The sequence below is a fragment of the Culex pipiens genome, chromosome 3 (genome assembly GCF_016801865.2).
Source record: "Culex pipiens pallens isolate TS chromosome 3, TS_CPP_V2, whole genome shotgun sequence".
In the NCBI taxonomy this organism is placed as follows: Eukaryota; Metazoa; Arthropoda; class Insecta; order Diptera; family Culicidae; genus Culex; species Culex pipiens.
The window spans coordinates 81977791-82003868 of NC_068939.1; the positions used below are offsets into that span (position 1 = coordinate 81977791).

The 26078-nt window shown below is 34.2% G+C and overlaps 1 protein-coding gene and 1 long non-coding RNA gene across 2 annotated transcripts in view; both read right to left on the reverse strand.

The window, feature by feature from the left end:
- LOC128093623 (uncharacterized) overlaps positions 1-26078 on the reverse strand; it is a 146367-nt gene that overhangs the window by 58324 nt on the left and 61965 nt on the right. The window lies entirely within an intron of this gene.
- The window catches only part of LOC120421338 (uncharacterized), an 86523-nt gene that overhangs the window by 1037 nt on the left and 59408 nt on the right, over positions 1-26078 (reverse strand). The window contains exons 2-3 of the mRNA XM_039584520.2: positions 9586-10440; positions 5667-6192 (exon numbers count right to left, since the gene is read on the reverse strand). Of these exons, the coding sequence (XP_039440454.1) occupies positions 5667-6192; positions 9586-10440 (1381 nt within the window). The remainder of the gene's footprint in view (positions 1-5666; positions 6193-9585; positions 10441-26078) is intronic.

Below are 26078 nucleotides of genomic sequence, written 5' to 3' on the forward strand. Positions count from 1 at the left end.
TGGTCCATATCGCAAAATTTAGTGGAAAATGGATTTTCCAAAAAATGGTTAAGTTTTGGAGCTTTGGTGTCTTCAGAAGAGTTGTTGCAAATGGGAAGGGGCAACTTTTGGTTTGGTTGAAAATTAGGGTGGTTCACTATTAGGGTGATTTTGAAAATCTAACTTTCCAGGAATATTTTTGGGAATTTTTTTGTCTTCTAAAAAGCTATGAATACAAAGAGACGAGTTGTTCCTTTTAATGAATTAAAAGGAACAACTCGTCTCTTTGTATTCATAGTAATGCATTCTGCTAAAACGCTCAACCAAACCACAATTCTAAAAAGCTTTTGGGCTTGCCAATCCAAGCAACTTTGTCGAAGACACCAAAATTTTATCTCGCAATCTACGCCTTCTACAACCAAATTTAGAGAAAGCATCTGAGCAAGCTTTCAAAAATCAGTTTTTTGAACGTAGCAATTCAGGGTTGAGTTTTAGAGAAAAGTGTTATTCGAGGCACTTTTAGAGCTGTTTTGGTCATATTTTTGGTTTAAATGATAATTTTACATGGAAATCCAAAATATGACCAAAAATCGATTTTTCGACACTTTGGGTCAATTCTGAGGGCAGATTCAGATTCAGCGGGTAAAATTACATGGAAAAACATATATTTGGAAAATTTACGAATTTCGTTAGGGTAGTCCCATATGGTTTTCCCTTGAAAATTAGACTTTTTCAAATGGAGATATCTCGATTTTAAAGAAAAACACCCCTGAGATTTTTTCAACGTTTGTAGTGCTAGATCTCCTCTTTCAAATGCAACCTAGTGCTTAAAATTTGGCTTGCGCCATTTCGAGATATTCAAGTTTTAAATTTGCATCTTTTTTACATTAAAATGGCTGTAACTTTTGACCCTTAAGTCCAAATTGACTTGTCAGATAATAAAAATGTTCGTTTTTAAGAGCTCTAAAAGTGCCTTGAATAACACTTTTCTCTAAAACTCAACCCTGAATTGCTAAGTTCAAAAAACTGATTTTTGAAAGCTTGCTCAGATGCTTTCTCTAAATTTGGTCGTAGAAGGCGTAGATTGCGAGATAAAATTTTGGTGTCTTCGACAAAGTTGCTTGGATTGGCAAGCCCAAAAACTTTTTAGAAGACAAAAAAATTCCCAAAAATATTCCTGAAAAGTTAGATTTTCAAAATCACCCTAATAGTGAACCACCCTAATTTTCAACCAAACCAAAAGTTGCCCCTTTCCATTTGCAACAACTCTTCTGAAGACACCAAAGCTCCAAAACTTAACCATTTTTCGGAAAATCCATTTTCCACTTAATTTTGCGATATGGACCACTGTGCAGTGGTCGCATCATTTGGCAACAAATCTGCATGAAAGTATAAAGCAATTCCAGCTCAAATCAGGAATTTTTGTGGTACTTTTGTACCCGACCCTCTCCGATTTCAATCAAACTTTGTAGACATGTTATCCTAGGCCTATATAAGCCATTTATGTGTATATGGAGCCAATTGTACTCGAAAATAACATTTGAGAAGGGCGTAAGTTATTTAAATATTTTTGTATTTTGTAATTTAAAAATTACTGTATCTCAAAGCCGTTGCGTCGTATCAAAAAGTGGTCAAAGACAAACTTGTAGAACATTCTGAAAAAATACGAAAAACGAAGTTGACTTTATAGCTGTCGGCCACCATTGCTAGTACCAACCACTAGTGTCTTCCTTTTTATCTACAAGGACTTCGCCGCCCTGGGCTCCTAAGTGTATGAAAGTATGGCACGGAGCGATGGCGCCGAATACCCATATTTACACAAAGAATTTTAGAGCGCCCGCCGCGGGATTCGAACCGGCGACCTCTGGATTGGAGTCCAGTGCGCGGTCCGATTGATCCACACGGGCGGGACCACTGAAATAAAAATACATGCCACTTTTATGATTTTTTTTTGATTTTGAAGTCACGATTTTTTTCTTTCAAAATTTTTGAGGAAGTAGTCTTAGATGTTTCAAAAAGACTGACGAAAAATGCAGGATGGTATGTCTCTCCTTAAAAAAATACAAAATCATTTACTTTAACTGTTTTTTTTTTGAAAAGTGCTCTAAACGTCAAAATTTTTTAAAAACCGATAATAATCAATTCCCTAGACAATTTTACAAAAAAGTCTTCGTATTGACCATTGTCCTATGACCAATCCTTGTGAAGATAAAGCGTTTTTAAAAATAAAAATATATAAAAAATAGTTTTTTTGACGGTTTTTGGCAATTTCTAAATGACATACTTGATTTTTTAGTCTCAAAATATTTTTACCGGAAAGCTCGTCCAATTTCCCATAAGATGGTCTTTGACCAGATTTCAGCCCATACATCCAGGCTTACTGATATAAGCTTAATTACATTGCTCATAACTGAAAATAGAATATTTTATTCAGTGTGGTAGAAACCTGGATAGTAAATAAGCTTACGTATATATTAAACTAGCTATCCATTGTAATTATAATTACATAAAAATGTTCACAGAAATACGTATTTTTCTTACATTTTGAAAATGTTATGTTTCTCAAAAAATACTAAAAATGATTGATTTTGCTATACTGGTGTCAAATGATCGGGATTTTTCGCACATTTCGAGGTAATAACACACATTTTTAAATTACTCAAAATTTACTCAAAACTAGATATTTTCGGAAAAATACTAATAATTTCAGTTTTTTACAACATGGTTACCAAATGATCGGGATTTTTTCATACATTTCGAAAGTGACATATATGTGTGAAAAAACTCAAAATTTTCACAAAAAAATACTGGCAATTTCAGTTTTTTTACAATATGGGTATCAAATGATTGAGATTGTTTCATATATTTCGAAGGCTATAACAAACATTTTTGAAAATAGTAATTTTTTTTCATAAAATTACGTAGTTTTTAGAGTTTTTTTATCTATCAAAATGTATGAAAAAATCCCAATCATTTTAATCCCAAAAAAAAATAGAATTTTTTCAAAAAGTTTTAAGAAAATTTTGAGTATTTAAAAAAAATTATTACTATTTTGAGTATTTTACAAAAAAATATTATTAGTATCGAAATGTATGAAAATATCCTGATCATTTGATTTTTTCGAAAATACGTAGTTTTGTGAAAATTGTTAATATCTTCAAAAATGTGTGATATAACATTCGAAATGTATGAAAAAATTTAGATCATTTGATATCCATATAGAAAGATCTATAATTTTAAGTATTTTTTCGAGAATTTTTTTATGACCCAATGTCACCCCTAATGACGGTTTACTTTTGATTTAAAGTATTCCCATTTCAGTTATTTTTTTGTAATTCTTTTCATTCATTCAAACATATGAAAAGGTTGTATTTGATCATATGTATTTCATTTAATTTTATATGATTTTAAAAAGATTATTCTTGTTGCTGTCTCAGTTTGTCAAAAGCCTGTTGAACTGAGACATTTTTTTCAATTAAAAAAAAACAAATTTTCTAAGTTTTCCAGGGTGACCACTCAAATTCCATTTTCAAATTCCCGACTTTTTCCCGACTTTTTTCCAGACTTTTGTAAGTATGGACTTCGGAAGAAACCGGTCAAAAAAAATTTCAAATGAGCTGCAGCCGTAGCGAAAGCAAGGCAGAGAGGGTGAAGAAAAGCCCCAAGAAAACGTTACCTCTCTTTTGTTCTGCCGTTCGTAAAGCTGTTTCTTGACCCCCTTTCATTCGAAAAGCATACCGGCCCTTTTTCAGAATGCTCAAATAATAGGCATTTCTTATTTAAAGAATGATAATGATATCAAACAAAACACTTTCTATAAGAAATGTCAATATTAACCACCGAAAAAAAAAATCTCAATGAATTTTCCATGTATAGGTTTTTTTTTGTAAATACAGAAACTAAACAACAAATAAAAAAAAACTTCAAAAATGGAATTTCATTATTATGTTTCAGATTAGAAACACAAACAATTAGCCTTTGAAAAAATAATCTAAAGTTCAACAATACTTATAACTTCCATGTTATTTTTTAAATTGGCAAACGTATACTTTTTGATACTTCGTTTCAACTGGAAATGACAAAAAGTTAAAGATAACTGAACTTAAAACATTCTTCCTATTTTTTTTAAACTTTATCATCATTTTAAATCAAAAAAAGATTAAAACATAATTGCTGTTATTATTCATTCAAAGGATTTAGAAAAAAATGTCAAGGAATTCATAAAAAAATTTGTCAAGTTCCCTTAATAATTTTGTAATTTTTGATATTGAATTTTGTAATCAATGTTAATTTATCTAGTGGTCAGTATTTTATCGTTTTTTTTTCAATGAAAATTCAGTTTGATATGATTTAATGTTTTTCCACTTATTTTAAGCAAAATGTTTGAAGAGACAATTTTTTTAAACAATTTTGCTCAAAATTTCTTGGATTATTTTTTTTTGCAATTTCAATATTTTCTTTATGTTTTCAAAACGTAAAAATGTTGTTTCCGAATTGAAAATCAAGCTTTATCTATCTTAATGGTAGGAACTAACCCATACTCACAAAAAAAGTTCAAGAGCAACATTTGAAAAAAAAAAAACGTATTTTAAATTACTTATTGAATTTAGTTAAACAATTAAAAATATTTACCAAAAAAAAACCATTGCCAAACTCAAGTTGGAATCTGTTTTCAAATATTCAATTATGTGACAAAATTAAATAGAATCATAATTCTAAGCTGGCCATTAGGCTCTATTTTTATATTAGTTTTTCATTAATTTTACCTCTTGTTTTTAATAGCGATCATTTGATTCATAAAGAATATTATGAAAATCTGTGGCTGTGTCAAAGATTCATTAAGATTTTGAATGTCTTAAACAGCTTTTCCATACTCAAATATATTGAAATAGTGAAAAGAACCTTAAATTTAAAGTAAGTTACTAAAGCAGAAATGAGTGAATTCAATTTGAAAATTGTACAAAATATTACAAAATTATTCAAGAGTTAAAACATAATTTTCAAACAAGTATGCTCAGAATTCCCGACTTTTCCCGACTTTTTGACAAAAAATCATAAATTCCCGACTTTTTCCCGATTTTTTGCAGATTTTGGCGAATTCCCGACTTTTTCCCGACTTTCCCGATTTCCCGACTTGAGTGGCCACCCTGTAAGTTTTCCCTTTCGAAATCAACTGGGGCGAATCGGGACTACAATCTGAATAGGGACAGCAGTTTTTAGAGCACTTAAAAGCTTGTAATTCAGAAAACGATGCACTATTTTTGTTGTTTTGTGTTCGATCAATCCGAAACTAATAAAAAAATTAAATATTTTGCAGGAACAAGGCAAAAATTCAATGTCCCAATTCGCCCCAGATGACGGTATCTGTGCCAATTTTAAGCTAAATCGATTAAGATTTAAGTGTCGCTGTTGCGCAGGTCTAGGCCAGATTTGTCCAGGTGAGAGATTCTTCTAGGAAATTAAATTCTAAGCTTTGTCTAAGTGAGGTTCATCATTATTTGGCAGTAGAGCTGTCAACGGAAGGCAGTAGTCTGTCAGATTTTTTAGAATGCTTTGGGTGTAGAACTGATTTGTCAATTTGTTATAGAATTACTTAAGGTTTCACCTTTGGAAGTCAAAAATATTTAAAGTGGTCGTCAACAAATCACATGTTAAAAATAGAAACAATAAAAATCACAAACACTCACTTTCAAGGAAGAACACCGCGGCGCAGATCCCGACCATGAACACGATACTCATCGTCACGATCAGCACCGTAATCTGACGCCCGCGCGAGCACAGGCCACCCTTGGGCAGCCGCTGCGGGCCGCCGACGCCGTTGATCATGGTAAAGTGCGTCGAACTGGCCATCGACACCGAATCCGGATCTTTGGTTGCTTTCGTCAGCCCTGCCGTCGTCCGGCCCAAGGTCATCGGATCCTGCTGCTGCTGGGACTGGGAGTCGGACGTGATCTCCTCGATCGAGATGATGGCCGCCCCCGAGCTGGTCCCCGCCGGATGTTCCGGGTTGGTGGCCGACTTGAGGACAATGTTGGTGTTGTACTTGCTGCCAACGGCGTCGAGGATGGCCGCCGTCGGGACGACCCCAACCGTCGAGGACAGGTACTCCTCCATGGCGCGGCTCGTTCCGTAGCTGGACTCGTGCTTCTTGTGGATCTTGGCAAAGTTCTCCAAGTTCGCTACCGTCAGCAGTAGCGAGCCGGACGAAGCGCTCTGGAAATAACGTTACGTGAAAGAAGGAAACGGACAATGGTCAGCGTGAAACTGAGGACGGTCAGGTGGTCGGTTCTAGCGTGAACCCTAGTTAGTGGTTAGTACATAGCCGAAAGTTGAGCTATATGGGGTTTGGTGTTTGCACGGTTGAACTGCTTTCACATACATTTGCCGGTTGGGTTGGTTTTGATATTTTTCGGGGGTTAAACAAGCAATTCAATCAGAAACTGGCAAGGTTTGCTCAAACTAAAATCAAAACCAAAACAAAACTTGAAAAAACACACAGTCTTGATTTGTACACAAAATTGATTCAATGAAGGAAAAAAGTCTGCTAAATAGTTTTTGAAAACTTTTTCTTAATTAGTATTTATTTTAAATTAACCCTTTGAACAATGATTCTCCAAAACCGAATAGAAAATGAGACAGCTTTGAACGATATCGTAAAACTTTGTCTCTGTATCTTAAAATGTTCACATTTGAGAATTTCTCTACGAAATAGGTCTTTATTCTTTAGTTTTAATTTTTGTATTTTTTAATCCAGCTGAAACTTTTTTGGTGCCTCCGGTATGCCCAAAGAAGCCATTTTGAATCATTAGTTTGTCCATATAATTTTCCATACAAATTTGGCAGCTGTCCATACAAAAATGATGTATGAAAATTCAAAAATCTGTATCTTTTGAAGGAATTTCTTGATCGTTGGTCTTCGGCAAGGTTGTAGGTATGGATAAGGACTACACTGAAAAAAATGATACATGGTAAAAAAAATGGTGATTTTAATTTAACTTTTTGTAACTAAAACTTGATTTGCAAAAAAAAACACTATAATTTTTTTTCATTTTTTGATATGTTTTAGGGGACATCAAATGCCAATTTTGCATAAATTTCCAGGTTGTGCAAAAAATCTTTGACCGAGTTATGAATTTTTGAATTGATTTTTATTTTCAAAAAATCGATATATTGGTCGCAACATTTTTCAACTTTATTTTTCGATGTAAAATCAAATTTGCAATCAAAAAGAACTTTAGTGAAATTTTGATAAAGTGCACCGTTTTCAAATCAAAGCCATTTTTAGGTAATTTTGTTGAAAATAGTCGCAGTTTTTCAGTTTTTTAATAAGTGCACATGCAGTTTAAAAAAAATATTTTTGAAGAGCTGAGAAAATTCTCTATATTTTGCAATTTTGAACTTTGTTGATACGACCCTTAGTTGCTGAGATATTGCCATGCAAAGGTTTAAAAACAGGAAAATTGATGTTTTCTAAGTCTTACTCAAACAACCCACGATTTTCTAACGTTAATATCTCAGCAAGTAATGGTCCGATTTACAATGTTAAAATATGAAACATTCATGAAATTTTACGATCTTTTCGAAAACATTATTTTTAAAACAAGACTATCATTTTTAAAGGGCCAAACATTAAAAATAACGCCCTTTTGAAATGTTAGTCTTAATTTATTTTTTTTGAAAATATTGTTTTCCAGAGATCGCATTTATGCAAATTTGATTTTACATCGAAAAATCAAGTTGAAATTTTGTTTCGATTTTTTGACAAAATTAGTATTGATTCAAAAATTCATAACTCGGTCAAAGATTTTTTGCACAACCTTCAAAATATGAAAAGTTGGCATTTGATGTTCCCTAAAACGTATAAAAAAATAAAAATAATGTTTTTTAGCAAATCAATCTTTAGTGACAAAAAGTTAAATTAAAAATCACCAATTTTTTTTACATATATCAGTTTTTTCAGTGTAGTCCTTATCCATCCACCTACAACTTTGGCTAAGACACCAAATACGTTGTATTTTTCCGAGAACATTATGATAAAAAATTCGGCAAGTCTGATATTTGGCACCATGAAAGAAGGGCTCTTTCCCGACATTTTGCGGGGTCCGGCGAAATATTTCGTCGGGGGGTCTAGAGCAACTTTTTTTTTGAAGATTTTTTTTCCGATTTCTAGGATTTTTCTTCAGAAAAGATGGAAATCGATTGGTTCATGTTCATATCCATCAAATTTCTTATAAATGTGCCTTAAGAGCCTCTATATTACATATTTGACCTCAAATAAAAAGTTTCCAACCCAAATTTACCAGATTTCTAGCTTTCTTTGAAATAACTTCAAAATCCAAGCTGGAAACCTCAAAACGACCGAATTGGTTTAATATAAGCAGAGATATACCCAATTTCGTAAAATAAAAAGTGACTTTCTCCAAAATTTGTGGATTTAATTCCCATTCAAACGATGAACACCGCCTACTGAGTTTTTTTTATGATTCTAATAAAATAATTTCCATAAATTTCATCAAAATTTTATATAAGTTTTATGTTTCAGCAAAATGTTTTCATCCTTAAAAATATCACAGTAGGCAGTGTTCATCTTTTGAATGGGAATTAAATCTAGAAATTTTGGAGAAAGTCACTTTTTATTTTACGAAATTGGGTATATCTCTGATTAATTGATACTTTTTTATGGAAATTGTTCAGAAAATTGTTCTCTACAATGTGATTGATTCGAAAATGTTTTAAGATATTATAGTGTTGTATGGCAAAGGATTGGAAAAATAATGTTGGGAGCCTTTTAGTTTTTAAATGAAATACTCTAAGTTTAGCAATGTTTCATACTTGAATTTGTATCCGGGCAAACTGTTGCTGTATTGTTAAGACATATTGTACAAAGAAAAGATTTTCATTCGGTCGTTTTGAGGTTTCCAGCTTGGATTTTGAGGTTATTTTAAAGAAAGCTAGAAATCTGGTAAATTTGGGTTGGAAACTTTTTATTTGTCAAATATGTAATTTAGAGTCTCTTGAGGCACATTCATAAGAAATTTGATGGATATGAACATGAACCAATCGAAAATCTTCAAAAAAAAAAGTTGATCTGGACCCCGGCGAAATATTTCACCGGACCTCGCAAAATGTCGGGAAAGAGCCCTTCTTTCATGGTGCCAAATATCAGACTTGCCGAATTTTTTCTCTTGAATTTGTTCTAGGAAACACTCCCTTCAAATCAATGAAAAAAATCCTTCAAAAGACAGCTGCCAAATTTGTATGGAAAATTATATAGACAAATGATGCAAAATGGCACCTTTGGGCATACCGAAGGCACCAAAAAAGTTTCAGCCGGATAAAAAATACAAAAAAATCGAATCACTGAAATCTGGGAGAATTGCTCATATGTTTAATTTGGAATAATATTAAATAATTATTGCTTTCGATATCAAGTTCGTTGTTTTAGTCGTATCGATGTCTTTTATAATTAATTTGTTACGAAATATCATGGGTCTCCATTTTATATCCAATTCAAAGTATTGTGTTATTAACCATTGGAAGCAAGGCAAGAAACTACATAACTCTGCTACTTTCGTTACAATACAATAACCAACTAAATTCACTCACATGCGAGCTGTGACTACTGTCCGTCGATCCCTGCGATGACCTCGAGCCACGTTTTGGTGTTTTGGTGGCACTTTGTCCACCGTTGTTACTGGTCGGTACTCCTCTCTCCTTCTGTCGTCTGGTTCCTTCCGTCGTCATCGCCACCGGAACCCACTGACTGTCGTACACCTCGAGACTTCTGCTTCCTGCTCCAGCTGCTCCAGCATGGCCAAGTCTTGCAACTCCTCCCGCGATGGCACCTCCCACGACAAACTGACCGCCGCTGTGTCGACTCGGCCGACGACCTCCACCACCACCTCTCTCGACGGCTGCCGACGAACTGTACTCATCGAATCGATGCTTCAGATCGTCCATCTTGGATGGTTTCGCGGTCGTCGATTCCTTGGCGATGTGGTGCATACTGTGGCGTCTCCGGTCGGCCTTCCGAGGACGTTCCTCGCCGTACTCCAACCCATAGTGGGACGACTCGAAGACGAATCCCGAGCGCTGCAGGTCGTACTCGTTGTGGTGCATGAAGCTACGGTTGGTGTAAGCCGCCCGTTCCAACATCTTGTGGCGGTACTGGCGAACGTCCCCACCGGAAGATCTCTTGTGGTTCTTCTGGCCGCTACTGTTGCCACTGCCACTTCCACTGCCGGACTTTTGCTGCAGGTACAACCGGTAGTGCGCCTGCTGCGGGCTGTCGAAGTAGTTGTATGCTGGGATGTGCTGCAAGCTGGAGTTTTGTGAGCTGGCTTCGCTGCTGCTGCTGGGGCTTCCGGGGCGGTTCTGGCCACGGACACCAGTACCGACGAAGGACGGCAACGAGTCTAGCGTTCGAACTCTTGACGGAGGGAGCTCCCAGCCGCTGGACATCTGCGGAGAGAAGAAGAAAACGAAATGATTTAATTTAAACTAGATTATGCTATTATTTTTCTATGTATGAGGAAAAGTAAAAACCCTATTAGTTCAAATATTCATATTTGAATCTTTTTTGGTGCCTGCGGTATGCCCAAAGAAGCCATTTTGCATCATTAGTTTGTCCATATAATTTTCCATACAAATTTGGCAGCTGTCCATACAAAAATGATATACGAAAATTCAAAAATCTGTACCTCTTAAAGTAGTTTTTTGATCGATTTGGTGTCTTCGGCAAAGTTATTTGCTTGGATAAGGACTACACTGAAAAAATTTTTAATTGTGATTTTTAATCTCACTTTTTGTCACTAAAACTTGATTTGCAACAAAAAAAAAAAACACTATTTATTTTTTTATATGTTTTAGGGGACATCAAATGCAAAATTTTCAGAAATTTCCAAATTGTGCAAAAAATCTTTGACCGAGTTATGATTTTTTTTGAATCAATACTGATTTTTTCAAAAAATCCAAATCTTTGTCGCAAAAATTTTTCAACTTCATTTTTCGATGTAAAATCGAATTTGCAATCAAAAAGTACTTCAGTGAAATTTTGATAAAGTGAACCGTTTTCATGGTTTAGCCACTTTTAGGTAACTTTTTTGAAAATAGTCGCAGTTATTAATTTTTAAAAAATAGTGCCCATGTTTGCACACTTATGAAAAAAATATTTTCTAAAAGCTGGGAAAATTCTCTTTAATTTTGCTTTTTTGAACTTAGTTGATACGACCCTTAGTTGCTGAGATATTGCAAAAGTTTAAAAACAGGAAAATTGATGTTTTTATTGTATTGATTAAAAAATGCATAATAGTGTTTTTTTGCAAATCAAGTTTTAGTGACAAAAAGTGAGATTAAAAATCACAAAAAAAAAATGACCGCGTATCATTTTTTTTCAGTGTAGTCCTTATTCATACCTACAACTTTGCCGAAGACACCAAAATCGATCAAAAAATTACATCAAAAGATACAGATTTTTGAATTTTCATACATCATTTTTGTATGCACATGTGCTAAATGTGTATGGAAAATTATATGGACAAACTATTGATGCAAAATTGCTTCTTTGGGCAAACCAAAGACACCAAAAAAGTTTCAGCCGGATAAAAAATACAAAAAAAAAAACGAATGATCGAAATCTCAGAGAATTGCTCTGCTTTAGAAAATTGAACAGCTCTCGGGCTGATCACCAGTTCATTCATGTGATTCCTTAGATATTATTATGTTATTAGCAAACTAATAGTTATAAACTATATCCAACTCTATCTTCTGCTTTATTACGAATTATTTAACTGATTGTTCTCTTTAAACTCAACGATTTGCAGCATGACACAATTACAGATAACACATTAAATTTTCAAGAATTCGAGGGTTTTATTTGATATTTCTTCAGAAAACTAGTTTAAAATTGATAATAACATGTAACTTGTTCTGCAAACTGGTAATGTTCAAAAATGCTATAGTGTTGTCGGACAAGGGATTTTTTTTGAAAATTTAATGGAATAATATTTTAATTTAGCAGTTTTTCGGTGTAATATTCCAGGGATCACGTTTTAAATGACAGAATTTGTAATTCAAAATATTAAACATTTATGCAAAATTGTTTTGTTATTCTATTTCTGCCTTAAAAAGTAGCCATTTTTCAATTTTAGTGTAAAAGATGTAAATTTTGTGGAATTGGTAGAAAACTATGATCAAATAATTTCCTTAACATCTTTGAATTCCAAAATCGCAAGCAAAAGGCTTTGCAACATAAACATGAATTGCTAAAACGGATCTCACCGGTAGCTTCCACATAGCAAAGTCTCATTTTTTGCCCCGCAAAACAACACCATTGCTGGACAAGTTCAACGGATTGTCTATTCACAAGAGATGCCGACACCGACTGCGTCAGACCTGCAGACCTGAGAGAAGAATATTTTCCCTCTCCTCTGTGAAACTTTAATGGGACGCTTTGTAGTAAAACTGTTTTCGTAGTTTTTTTGTTGTTGATATTTTTGATTTATTTCTCGTCGACTTTTGTTGGTGGAATGAGAGAGTGAGGAAGGTCATTTGGTTTATTTTTATACCAATTTGGATTTCTGTTGTTTTTTATGTTTTCAATTGAATTCATAATAATTTTTCTACTTCATGTTGAACAACAGTTGACGAAAACACAAAAAAAAATCTTTTAATTTGAAAACAGTTTAACAAAGTCAAACAAACCAAAAGACAAGTTCCTAATTTGCTTAAAACCTTGGTTTATTGCAAACCGACACAATATCATGTCTGGTTGATGCACGCGTTTCTGGGCTGCCGAGTTCAATTTGGCGTATCATTGTACTTAACGAATATTGCTTCCTGATGCAAATCGTGTGCACATACACTCACACAACCACATATCAACATCGGTACCGGCGTGGTGGCATCGTCAGCCGAAGATTCCGAAAACCGAAACCAAAGCAAAACGCCTCACGAAGAATTCCTTTCACGGTTTCGACGGCGGTTTGTTGGAAGTCTTTGGATGTTGTTATGCTCTGTTGACACAGTTGAAATTTTAAGCCAATGTTGTATTTTTGGAGTTTCTACTTTATTCTTTTTGCTGAAAAATCATTTCGACATAACGTAGGGGAAATATACTAATTTTAATCAAACTAAGGCGTTTGACCAATTCTCATCACTTTTGCCGTTTTCCGCTATTAAATCAACATTTTCAGATGTATCAACAATGGAGAGTTGCTTACTCCCTTTTATTTTAGCTATGTATTACTTTGGAACAGTCAAAAACACTTTCTAAAAGATTTAATTCATGTTCAAAGTGCTGATAGGCCAATAATTGAAATAGGCTGAGAAATGATATAGTTCCCCTAATATAGTTTCTTTTTTTCATACTTTTTTATGGCTTTTTTTATTCAATCTTGTCATTAAAAATTAGCAATTGAAAATAAGAAAATAAGAGCATGGCAAGTTATTCGATTTCTTTGTACCCGATACTGCCTAAAATTTCAATGTATGACAAAAGGTTGAATGGACAAAAGGTTGATAACAAATCAATAAAAAAATAATAACAAACGAAGGTCAAAACATGATCGAAATAACATAAAATGGAATTAGATTTTTTGTTATGATAACACAATTTGTGACTGACATAATCTCTAGCGGAAAAAAAGACAGATTTTAGCTGATAGGTTGAAGTCGAGGTCTCATAAAATATTTTTCGTATTTTGATACAGAAAATTCATTTGAAAAGAGCCTAAACCGAAAAAAGTTTTCCGATCGGGCTCAAAAAATTTCTGGGGGTTCTTTAGCCGAAATAATTCGACCCATATTTTTTTTGTTTGGCCGTTACGGTGTCCTACACCGTGCTAGGGTGATCCAAAAAACGGCCATTTTCTTAAATTTCCGCAAAAACCAAAATCATAACTCCGTGCCAACCGATTTTAGCTGTCTTAGATGTAAGTGAAAGGTGATTAGTTTGCCTTTCAAGGAAAAATAATTTGAGACTCGAAAAAAAAAATCCAGCCAAATATTTCAAAAAGTCGTATAAAAACTTAAACTGGCGATGTTGAACCGTACGTTTCCGAGATATGATTTTTTGAAAATAAATACTGGATTTTTCGACGCGCCACGCGCAAATACGGAAAGATGATGAAATCGGCAAAAAATCAACTTTTCTTTACTAAAGCGATGCGATAACTTTAAAGTTTCAGCGATGACCTATACATGTTTGGGTACCAAAAGATGCGTCTTTTAATTACGAAATCAGGTTGTAAAAAAATAAAATATTTAAAACGTATTCTAAATATCGATCATTTTGCCTTCCTCACTGAGGTAAGGCTATAATCCTGCTCTGAAAATGAACTTTTTATTAAAAGCTCCTAGACCCACCTTCATGTATACATATCGACTCAGAATTGAAAACTGAACAAATGTCTGTGTGTATGTATGTGTGTGTGTATGTGTGTGTGTATGTATGTATGTGACCAAAATTCTCACTGAGTATTCTCAGCACTGGCTGAACCGATTTTGATCGAACCAGTTGCATTCGACTTGGTTTAGGGTCCCATACATTGCTATTGAATTGTTTGAAGTTTCGATAAGTAGTTCAAAAGTTATGTATAAAAATGTGTTTTCACAAATATCCGGATCTCAATTATATGCATGTAAACGATGTCCGGATCCATCATCCGACCCATCGTTGGTTAGGTAATTTCCAAAGAGTCCAAAACATTGAAGATTTGGCAACCCTGTCTCGAGTTATGACCACTTAAGTGATATTTATGTACTTTTTTCAAGCCGGATCTCACTTAAATGTACGTAAACTATGTCCGGATCCACCATTCGACCCATCGTTGGTTAGGTTATCAAAAGACCTTTTCAACGAGTCAAAAACATTGAAGATCTGGCAACCCTGTCTCGAGTTCTGGCTACTTAAGTGATATTTATGTACTTTTTGAAGCCGGGTCTCACTTAAATGTATGTAAACTATGTCCGGATCCATTATTCGACCCATCGTTGGTTAGGCAATTGAAAGGCCTTTCCAAAGAGTCCTGTCTCGAGTTATGACCACTTAAGTGATATTCATGTACTTTTTTGAAGTCGGATCTCACTTAAATGTATGTAAACTATGTCCGGATCTATCATCCAACCAATCGTTGGTTAGGTAATTGAAAGGCCTTTCCAAAGAATCGAAAACATTGAAGATCTGGCAACCCTGTCTTGAGATTTATCCACTAAAGTGATATTGATGTACTTTTTTGAAGTCGGATCTCACTTAAATGTATGTAAACTATGTCCGGATCCACCATCCGACCCATCATTGGTTAGGTTATCAAAAGACCTTTCCAACGAGTCAAAAACATTGAAGATCTGACAACCCTGTCTCGAGTTCTGGCTACTTAAGTGATATTCATGTACTTTTTTTGTAGCCGGATCTCACTTAAATGTATGTAAACTATGTTCGGATCCATCATCCGGCCCATCGTTGGTTAGGCAATTGAAAGGACTTTCCAATGAGTCAAAAACATTAAAGATCTGGCAACCCTGTCTCGAGTTATGACCACTTCAGTGATATTTATGTACTTTTTTGAAGCCGGATCTCACTTAAATGTATGTAAACTATGTCCGGATCCATCATCCGACCAATCGTTGGTTAGGTAATTGAAAGGACTTTCCAATGAGTCCAAAACATTGAAGAACTGACAACCCTGTATCGAGTTATTTCCACATAAGTTATATCTGTGTTTTTTTTCTGGATCTAAAAAAAAGCTGAAATGTGTGTCCAAACCACTCATATTACCCATTTTTGGTAAAAAGTGAGGAAGGCATCAACCACATAGGTGGATTAGGTTAGTTTTTTAAAAAAGAACTGCTCAAGTTTGAAAGAATGGAAAAACTTACGAAAATATTACAACAAGCAAGAATAGTTTGTTTTTGAAGAATGCAAAATTTACGAAATATTTTAAAAGCATGACTTTTTATTAGAAAGAACTGCTTACGTTTGAAAGAATGAAAAAACTCACAAAATTTCAAGGAAAATCAAGAATTAGTTATTTTTTAAGAACGGAAAATAAATCAAAATATTTTTAGAAGTCACTTTTTCACATTCGACGTTTTGTTCACTATTAACCTTTTGTCCTTCGACCTTTTGTCGCAAATCCCTAAAATATTGATTGATTTTTTTTTTAAATTTTTTTCCAAATTTTTTTTTATTGTTTTAAATTTTAAAACGCAGCTCAATCCATTACGGTTGGCTTTTAATGTCTGTTAAAAGTGACTTAGGGAGCGTTCTTTTATTACGTAACGCAAAAAATCGTTTTTTTTTAATTTTCGATGTTTATTATCGCAAAATGATTTTTTTGGCCACAATTTTTGTTTTCGTCAAATCTTACATTTTTTTTAAACCAATGATTGCAAAACAACTGGACTAGTGTAAATGCATTTTAAAACACTTTCCACATGAAAATGTTGAGACTATTGCTTGTTATTTCAATATTTATAATTTTTTTATTTTTTTGCCCCCCCCCCCCCCCCCCCTTTGACCCCGTCCAGAGCCAAGGGACAAAAACTTTGAAAAATATTTGCATTGGTCTAATAAACATAGCAAATTTAAATATAAAACTTTATGTCATAAATTATAAATTTTCAAATTTCAATAAATTCACAAGGTTTAATTATGGTATTTTTATATTTGTTGTAATTTAACTTTTTGTAACAACAACAAAAACATAATTTTTTTTTTAGAAACATTGTAATCAAATTTAATGTCTGTGGTTGATGTTCCAAAAATAAAAGCAAAATCATTTTTTTTCTCTCAATTATTTAAAAGATGAGAAAATTCTTGGTTGCAAATAAACTAACGGTTTCAGAACATGTTAATGAAAATAATCAAGTATGAAGAACAATTAAGTTTTTGCCTTTTTTTATTGAGAATTTTACAAAAAAATATTCAAGTGTCAAGAGATCACAACACCTACGATACATATTTATCACCTGTGCACTGCTGCTGCTGCTGTTGCGGTGGTGGTAATTGTAGCAGTTGTTGTAGCTGACGGTATTGTTGATTCGATTGTTGTTTTGTTTTGCTGTCTGTTATTTTGCCAGTGAAGGCCGTTCATTCACTGACTCTGGGGCACGTAAGCCAGCAAGCCAAACCACGACACGACACGTGCGATTGTGGTGGTGATTGACTTAAGAGGAAACTCCTCTATTAAATTGTAATCGGATTGATTGTGTTTTTTTTTTCATTTGTAGAACTTTTGATTTTGATATTTTGTAAATTTTGAATTTTATGGTATTTTATCAAAATTTGCGTCAGTTTTTGCAAATTTCCTCTCAATATGAGGTGAGGGTGTTGCTAAGTACTGCAGTAGTTGAAGTCGGTACTCCAGCTTACTTCACCGAGTGAGTTACTATACTTTTTGCAGTGTTGCAGCAATGCCGACTAGATCAGGAAAACAGAGTGACCACTTCTACCGAAGGGGCAATCGAGGTCTCCGTTGAGGGTGGAGCGTGCGCTCAATGGCCATAACCTCAACCTGTTTTGTGCCACAGACAATTGGAGCTTACAATGTTGGTGGAGTGGGTTATTCTCAATTCTCGCCTCTGAGTTTATTTGAATCAGCGTAAGATCTTTATGGATATATCTGCTCGAGCTTACGCAATGGAACGTGTGACTAAGCTGCTTTTAAGCGTAACTCAAGTGATTCCTCAGTGACGTATTGCCCGGTTGAAGCTTAAGTAGAAGCGGTTGCATGACGGCAACAGCTGCTGCTGCTGTTTAAGCGGAAAGTAAATCGGTTAAGCTGTTAGGGATTGTCCCATATACCTACTTTGAAGTTCTGCGCGGTGATAATAGAGTTTAATTTATGGCCGGTAGTCGATAAAGTGAGCGGTGGTTTAGGGAGTGCTGGCTAATTTGTTACGGTCGCCAGGTTCTTGTGTCTTGCTGAAAGAGGGGATTCTGGAGTTTTCCTTGAGGTGTTGAGCGACATTTAAGCTCGATGTGGAGCTATTACAGGAATGGGTTCGAATGAAAACTTGAGGGTTATCCATGAACAGGAACGTTGAACTAGAGTTGTTTATACATCTTGTAATCACTTATATTTATCCTCCTCTCTTGATTGCAAAATATAAGAAATAAAAATGTAAAATTTCAGGATCAAATTTCAAATTTTTCAATCAAAAATTAACTCAATAAACTGTATTGATGATTACAGAAATAGAACAGAATAGAAAAGAATATAATAGAGTAGAGTAGAGTAGAGTAGAGTAGAGTAGAGTAGAGTAGAGTAGAGTAGAGTAGAGTAGAGTAGAGTAGAGTAGAGTAGAGTAGAGTAGAGTAGAGTAGAGTAGAGTAGAGTAGAGTAGAGTAGAGTAGAGTAGAATAGAGTAGAGTAGAGTAGAGTAGAGTAGAGTAGAGTAGAGTAGAGTAGAGTAGAGTAGAGTAGAGAGGAGTAGAGTAGAGTAGAGTAGAGTAGAGTAGAGTAGAGTAGAGTAGAGTAGAGTAGAGTAGAGTAGAGTAGAGTAGAGTAGAGTAGAGTAGAGTAGAGTAGAGTAGAGTAGAGTAGAGTAGAGTAGAGTAGAGTAGAGTAGAGTAGAGTAGAGTAGAGTAGAGTAGAGTAGAGTAGAGTAGAGTAAAGTAGAGTAGAGTAGAATGAGAATGAGAACGGTGTGATAATGAACGTCAAATGATTCTTAAAGATTTTATCAAATATTATAAATTGGAAGCTTCAGTAACTTAGTTCCAAATTTATACACCTCTACCTGTTATAATTTATTACTTTTGCTTGACATATTTATCGCCATCTTTTTTATTCACGACTCGTAAAATCTGCCACTTATGAAATATTCACGTGTTAAAATTTCCAATAATTTATACTTCCCTTCACACTCGCTTGCTCCCCGAGGCATTAGTTAATAACGGACGTGTTCAGATCGATAAAGTCATTTTCGACTGTTTTTTGTTTTGTTTTGCTCGTTCTCCCAAAGATTTCTGTCTTTTGCGTCCCACTAAAAAGGCTAATTGGAGGGTTCGTCGCTACCTCCAACAAACAACAAGAACCGGCAGCAGTAACATCCCCCAAAGCAAAACCTGTTATTTGATTTGCCTTTTTTTAGTGTCATCATCAACCTGGCAGGAATCTTCTGGGCCTAATTGAAGGTGTTGTTTTCATCCTGGACTTTAGGGCCTAAATTTAGAGTGTTAATGCGTAGTACAGCGATAGCCTTGATTAAACAAAACCTCTCAAATTACACATAAAATCCGCTGGAAATCTTCCTACACAAGAAATCCATTAGATAATTGAGTCTCATTAGGGTCATCTCTTGTAAAAGGGCAGCTCTCAACGAGTTTCAACGGACTCAGCATGATGCCGGTGACTTGAATGCCGTTCGAGCCCTCAGCAGACGACGAACCCGGATTTTCTGCTCCGCTCCTCCGTCTTGTACCGTTTTTCGCGATCGTTTTTTCTTCCTCCTCTTCCTCCTCAAAGTCGAAGAACTTTGAACACGGTCACGTACGACGGTTCTCCCGGAGGCGCCAACGGCTGATGAATTGAACCGATCCGGTTCTGGAATGGACGGGGTCCAAATTTGGGATCGGATGGTGTGTGTGTCATCAGCATTACCGGGAAATTGCGATCGCTACAAGAGTGCAGCAGCATTTCGCAAATGGTCGTCGCACTAATGATACGGTTTATGGCCCGTTCTGAGATTTGAGCTTGTGGATCCGGTTTCGGAATGACTTCGGATGACGCGGCCTGGTGAGAGCGTAAACAATGGAAAGAACGGGTTCGAAGAGAGGAACTGGATCGCTGCTTTTGGAACCGTTGAGGATGATTACTGCTTGCAGCTTCTTGTTTTTTTGTCTTGATTGAGTGAAGTCATTAACTCTGTACAAAACCTTTGAGATGAAAAGTACGGCCCTAGCAAAAGGGATATGTCTCAAATTTGGTATTTAGACGATCCGTATTGCCCCGTAATGTACGGTGATAAGTGGAAATTCAACCAACTCTAATACATTTTTAAGCTTAACTCTTGATATTTTAATTTTTATGTAGTTTTTTGAAGACTAAAAAATTAGTATTCTTAATAAAAAATACTTTAGTAACCTGCTTATAATGGATTCATTGATTATAATTGATTCTATTAATTATTCCGTTATCAACAATTTATATAAACTAACAACAACATCATGTTAATTTAACAGTTTAATGAACTTTGCCTCATTGAAACTATACAAACTATACTATCTTATCCATGCGATATATGAACATTGAAACTGTTTTAAAAGTATGAAATTCATATAAAATATTTTTAAATATTTGGCCAAGGTTTCAAAATTCAAAATATGTTGTAAAATGCAATTTACACTATTGCATTTACAGAATATTCTCGTTTGTTTGGCAGGTTTAGGACTAGGTCTTATTTTCATCACATTCGTAAATTCTTACTATTGAAACCTTTTGTTTTGCAATGGTTTTAATTAACATTTGCTTGCTCACTTTTCCTTTTAGCCATTTATTGCAGGATATTGGTAAAACGGGGTGACTTTGATAGCCGGGTGACTTTGATAGGTTTGCGATTTTTCCGCAAAATGAAGAGTACAATTAAAATACGTATGGAAAGGTTTAGAAACATACTGACCGTGGTAAAGAAGTGTTCAAAGTACCTCAAGAAGAACTTTTCATAAAATTTTGACAAGTTTAAAAAGTTAGGTAACTATAGTTAAGGAAATGTTGATGAAAGTCATGATTTAAAACTTCTCAAAGTGTCATGATTTTCTCAAAGAGCATGATTTTTAATCGGAAAACGGAATGCATTTTCGGATTCTTTGGACAATTTTCCAATAGGAGAAGGTTAAAAAAGTTTGTAAATAATAAATAATATGTGTTTTTGAAGCACAAAAAAAAATCACCAAATTTATAGGCAATTTCAGTTTAACAAATTTCATGTAAAATGTGAAAACTTGTGATTCGTGCTTCGAATTCAGTATAAAATGCAATATAAATCGATAATTTTACAAACAAAACTAGTTTTAACAAATTTCAGGCAAAATTCCGACTTTTTACAATTTTACCTAAAATTTATATGTATTTTGCTATAAAGTTTATACACTTAGTCAACTAAATATAAACAATGATTTTTTTTCTTAAAAACTATATCAGCTACTATAGTGATGGTACATTAAGCGTTCAAATAAAGTTTGAACATCTTAAATATGATTTTAACAAGAAAAACTATGACTATCAAAGTCACCCCGGAATTAAAACTAAGAATTTTTAACGTAACTATTTTTCTAAAAATTATTGAAAATACTTTTTTTTCGAAATAGTGCATGGACTTTGTGTGGTCTACCCCAGTACATGTTTAAAAAATAATAATCTTGAAAAAAACCTTACCTGTTGGAACATATTCTATAAACAAATTGAAATCCTATCAAAGTCACCCCGGTTTACGGTAATGTCATTATTTCTTCCTAAAACTAAAAAGTAAGTATATGGAGAAATTTGAGAAATTTCTTGCCTTAAAGAGGGTGACACTGGGCCGAATAAATTAAAAAGTCAGTTACAACATAAATTTCAAAAGACGATTTTAAAGGTCTGATTTTCAAGCAAAAATGTACCGTAAATTGGGGTGACACTGATAGCCGACAAACCGAATGGTATGGAACCAAACTGAGCTTGGTTAAAAAGTGTTCTAAGTTGAGGTGCTTTGACTTGGAACAATTTGACAAGAAATTTTGAAAAGTTTTGAAAGTTCGTTTACTATAATTATCAGAACATTGATTAATAGGATTTTTGAATACTCTCAGAGTGTCATGTTTTTCCCCATGAAAATGAATTCAAATCGGAAAACGAACTGTATTATCGGTTTTATTTTAATTTGAACTTAATTTAGTTACAAGTTTTGAGTGTTATTGGAGAACATATCTTGTAGTAGAGAACATATCTTAGTAAATTTGGATTATTTAATCATGCGATAAAACTGGGTATGGAGGCATCAAAATAATATTTTTATGAAAATATCAATATAAAATTGTTTTTTTTTTAAAGAGAAACATTAAAAATAGAGATGGGCAAAAAAGAGCGAGCCGCTCAAAGAACAGCTGATCGTAAAGATACATCTGTCAAAAGTACATTAAAGTATAACCCGAATAAAAATTTGAGCATTAAAAAATGCTTAACTTAGTATTTTTTTTACAAAAATCTTCTAATATCCCATGAGAATTTGGGGAAAAAAAAAATCCTCTTGCCCGATTAAACTGAAGCAATTATAGACTTAATTGATTAAATCAGAAAATAGACAAGAGTTTGCAAAATATTTTCTCAAAATAAAATTTGAAAAATTTAATTGAGCAAATAATTTTAGCAGAAATATACGCAATTTCATAAAACTAATGCAATTTTCTCCAAAATCCTAGATTTAAGTTTGGATGCCATCCAATTATTAGAACATTTGGTTCGAGTAGAAATATTGGCATAGAGACTGCCAAGACCAATGGTTTTTAAGCAAATTTTCTAGTTTTTAGTTGTTAGATGCTTTTTTTCAATAAAAATATAAAAGTCCAATAAAAAAGACATAAAAATCCCACCATTCTTTAAATAGCCTTTTCATCATTTTTTTTAAAGAGCGAAAGAGCCGTTTAAAAGAGCCGCTTATTTTAAATAAGCGAGAGAAAATGAGCGGCTTCGAAAAAAGAGTGGATTTACCCACCTCTAATTTAAAATTAACCTTTCTAAGGGTCAATTTGACGTTATAAAATTCAATTTCCAAACTTATAGGTGGAAATTGTTCAGAAACACAGTGACAATTAAAGCCAACTAGGTTTTTGAAATAACAATTTTCAACGAAACTATTTTTAAAGCTCCATTGAAAAATTTATTTATTTTTCGAAAAAAACGACAAGGGCATTGTGTGGCCGGTCCCAGTACATCGATGCCTCTGTGCTCTCTTATTCTTAGCTTGCTGGTATTCCTATCTAGTTACCATAAGTGAGCACAGAGGCATCGACATGTTTAAAAAATATAAATCTTGTCAGAAGTGTAACTGTTTGAATAATATTTGAAAAAAAAAAAAATATTGAGTTCCAATCAATATCACCCCGGTACACAGTTGTAAAATTGCCAAAATTTCGCTGCCTCTGTGCTCTCTTATGCTAACTATGTAGATGGGAATCCCAGCAAGCTTAGTACACGAGAGCACAGAGGCATCGATTTGTTCTTAGCAACTCTTAGAATGTTTGTTAAACATGTTTCCAACATAACCCTTAACACAGAATAATTTTCTGTTGATCATATTCTGAGATGGTAACACTATTATTTAATGTAAATTGACATGATTTTTGATTTTTAAAAAAATCTACAGTATGTTTTATAGATGAGATTCCTTCCTCAGTACAACTTACTCTGTTCAAATCACCAATTGTACACTTTTTTAAACGCCAAACCTTGGCTTGTATTTTCAAACTGTTAACTGCACTTCTCAACGACTAATTGATAACTGAACTGTTCTTTCAGCGTTCAGCATATCATTCAAATGCCATCCCATGTTCTCTCGACTAATTTGCATTCACCTAGGAAACTCTTCCGCATTGATTCACATTTTGTGACTCAGAATTTTGGGGAATTCTTTCTTGGTGCAACACAAAACTGCGTAGTCATGTTTTAAAAAAATGCATTATTGAAGTATTTTTTAAAGGAATACAAAGTTATCATTTAATCATCTTCAATTAAAAAAATTACAATTGTCAGTTTGAAAAAGGTTCTAGACTTATTTGTGCATACTTGATGGATCAAATAAACTCTGAAATTGCAGTTAACCAATTGTAGCTTGTTGATACTTGCTTCTAAATACATAATTTATTCATGTTTCAAGCTCCACCTTAAGTCGACGATACCACCGATCATTACGTCTTGATGGCTGCCTTTATGTTAGGGAAATTGGGTTCGATCACTCAACACACCCTCCTTTTCACGCACCACCAACCCTAATAAGGCATTAGTGAATATTAAATATATGAAAAATTAAATTTTGCACGGTACCGTTACGGTGGCGCTTGCATGCTCTTTCTTAACCTCAAAAAAAGAATCCAAGTGGGATGAAAGAGAAAAAAAGCTGCTCCACGTCGAAGACGAGCTGGGATGGCAATGTCTTTTCGACATGCATGTGCCAATTGTTGCATAATTTTCTGCCTAAAGAGTGCAAGTGTATGCGGAGTTGACTGTTCCAGCGATGGTGCGGCAAATATTTAATATAATTGCAACAAACCAGCGTGCAGCCATAATCCACAAATCCGAAGCAAGTCAGTCGCAGTCTCGATGGGATCGAGACCGTAATGAGCGGTTCTCCGTTGATTGGTGGATGACCTTAAGGTGAACCTGGTGCCAACAAGGGATTCGATGGGATTCCTGACAATATGGCGGGTATGATCTCCATGAACTGCAGCACATACGTTGCAAACCACGTGTCTTGGCACGGAATGTTGCACTGAGTGGAAGTTTTGTGATGGTATAGATAAAAAAATTCCAGTTGTTGGAACTTGAGTAATTTTAATTCAAACTTTTAGTTGAAATTGGGTAACTCAAAAAGATTTGGAAAAAATAGTATTTCCCAAGATTTTTTGATCCGTTTTTTTATTTTATTTGTTTTTTTTTGTTGCAAAAATATTTAGATATGCATACCATTTACATGTAAAAACCCTAATAATGTTTTCATTGGTATACCTGAAAAGAGAAAAAAAAGACTTTTGTTAGATATTTTACCTTTTGAAATATTTCGTCAAATCATCAAACACGCAAATTAAAAGGTTTTTCAAGGAATATTACTGTTTTTTTTTAAAGATTTAACGACTTCCTCGAAGTACCTACTTAAGTATCCTTTCAACTTTTCAGAATTTCGTAACGTTGTGTAACATTTGATAGATTTTCAATTCCAGCTAATCAACAAAAGCTCCTCAAAAGAGCTCATCAAAATTTATCCAATTAATCGCAAGTCGTTGACCGTTTCCAATACCATCCAAGTTGGCTGGTAATCGAACCACGTCATCAAACGAATGCGTCACTACTCTAGGTAGGTATGTTGCAGCGCGAGCCTTCCAAGGCCGTCCAATGTCGCCGTTAAATTACGACAGGTTTCGTCATGCAAAACGACGATCGTGTGTCGTTGACCAGCGCAGACAGAGACCAAACGATGACCGGGTGAATCCATTCGGTGAGCAATATATAGCTAGCCACAGAAGGTCGCAAAAGCCATTTGGATTGGGGATTACCTTAAGATATTCCGACTGGGGAATCTCATGGTGCATCTTCGTACACTCGGTTTCAAATCTGATTTTTTGTTAAATTTATTTATAAAGTTGATTTGAATCTGAGTCAAATGCTTTAAAATATGTTTTTCAAAAGATTCTGTGTTCTTCAACATTGTAAATTTGGTTTTAAGTGCTACTGACTGCCTTCTACAGGGCCACCCAAGTAACAATTTCAGTTTTGTAATAGTCTCAAAGAGTTTCTGTAGAATTCTTAAGAAAATTCAAATGAAATGCTTTATGGTCCTACATGCTGAGTTAAATACCAGTTAAATAAACATTAAAGCCAAAATGGACCATTTTAGGAGGTTATCAAGAGTATTTTTGAGGAGCATGTTAAAACTTACCAGTTTTAATGTGTGCTTTATAAATACATTATAGAGCTCTTCAAAACTAGATTAAAACTGCTTGGCTTGGAAAAAGGTTTTCTTGAATTCTGTAATTATTCTTGAATGCTATAGCAGAGCATGAAGTATTTATTTATTTGTTTTGCAGTAAAACCAAAAGGTTGTATATCAGAGGGAATGACATACAAATTTACTTGATTAAAATAAAATATTCTTACACGCAAATACAATGACTGATGGCAGATGATAATAATTTGGCAATATTATTTATTGTAACTAAGAAATATTTGTTGAAGTTTATACTTATGATAAGCCACAACAGTTATGCCAAAAAAAATTCATCGACCAATTTTCAAAGATAGCTCGAAAAATTAATGTGAGCACTTTCAATTCTCTGAAAAAAAGTTGAGATTTTTTCCAAAACTAATAATTTTTGCTTGTTGTTGCTTCCAAATTCAATATGGATGCGT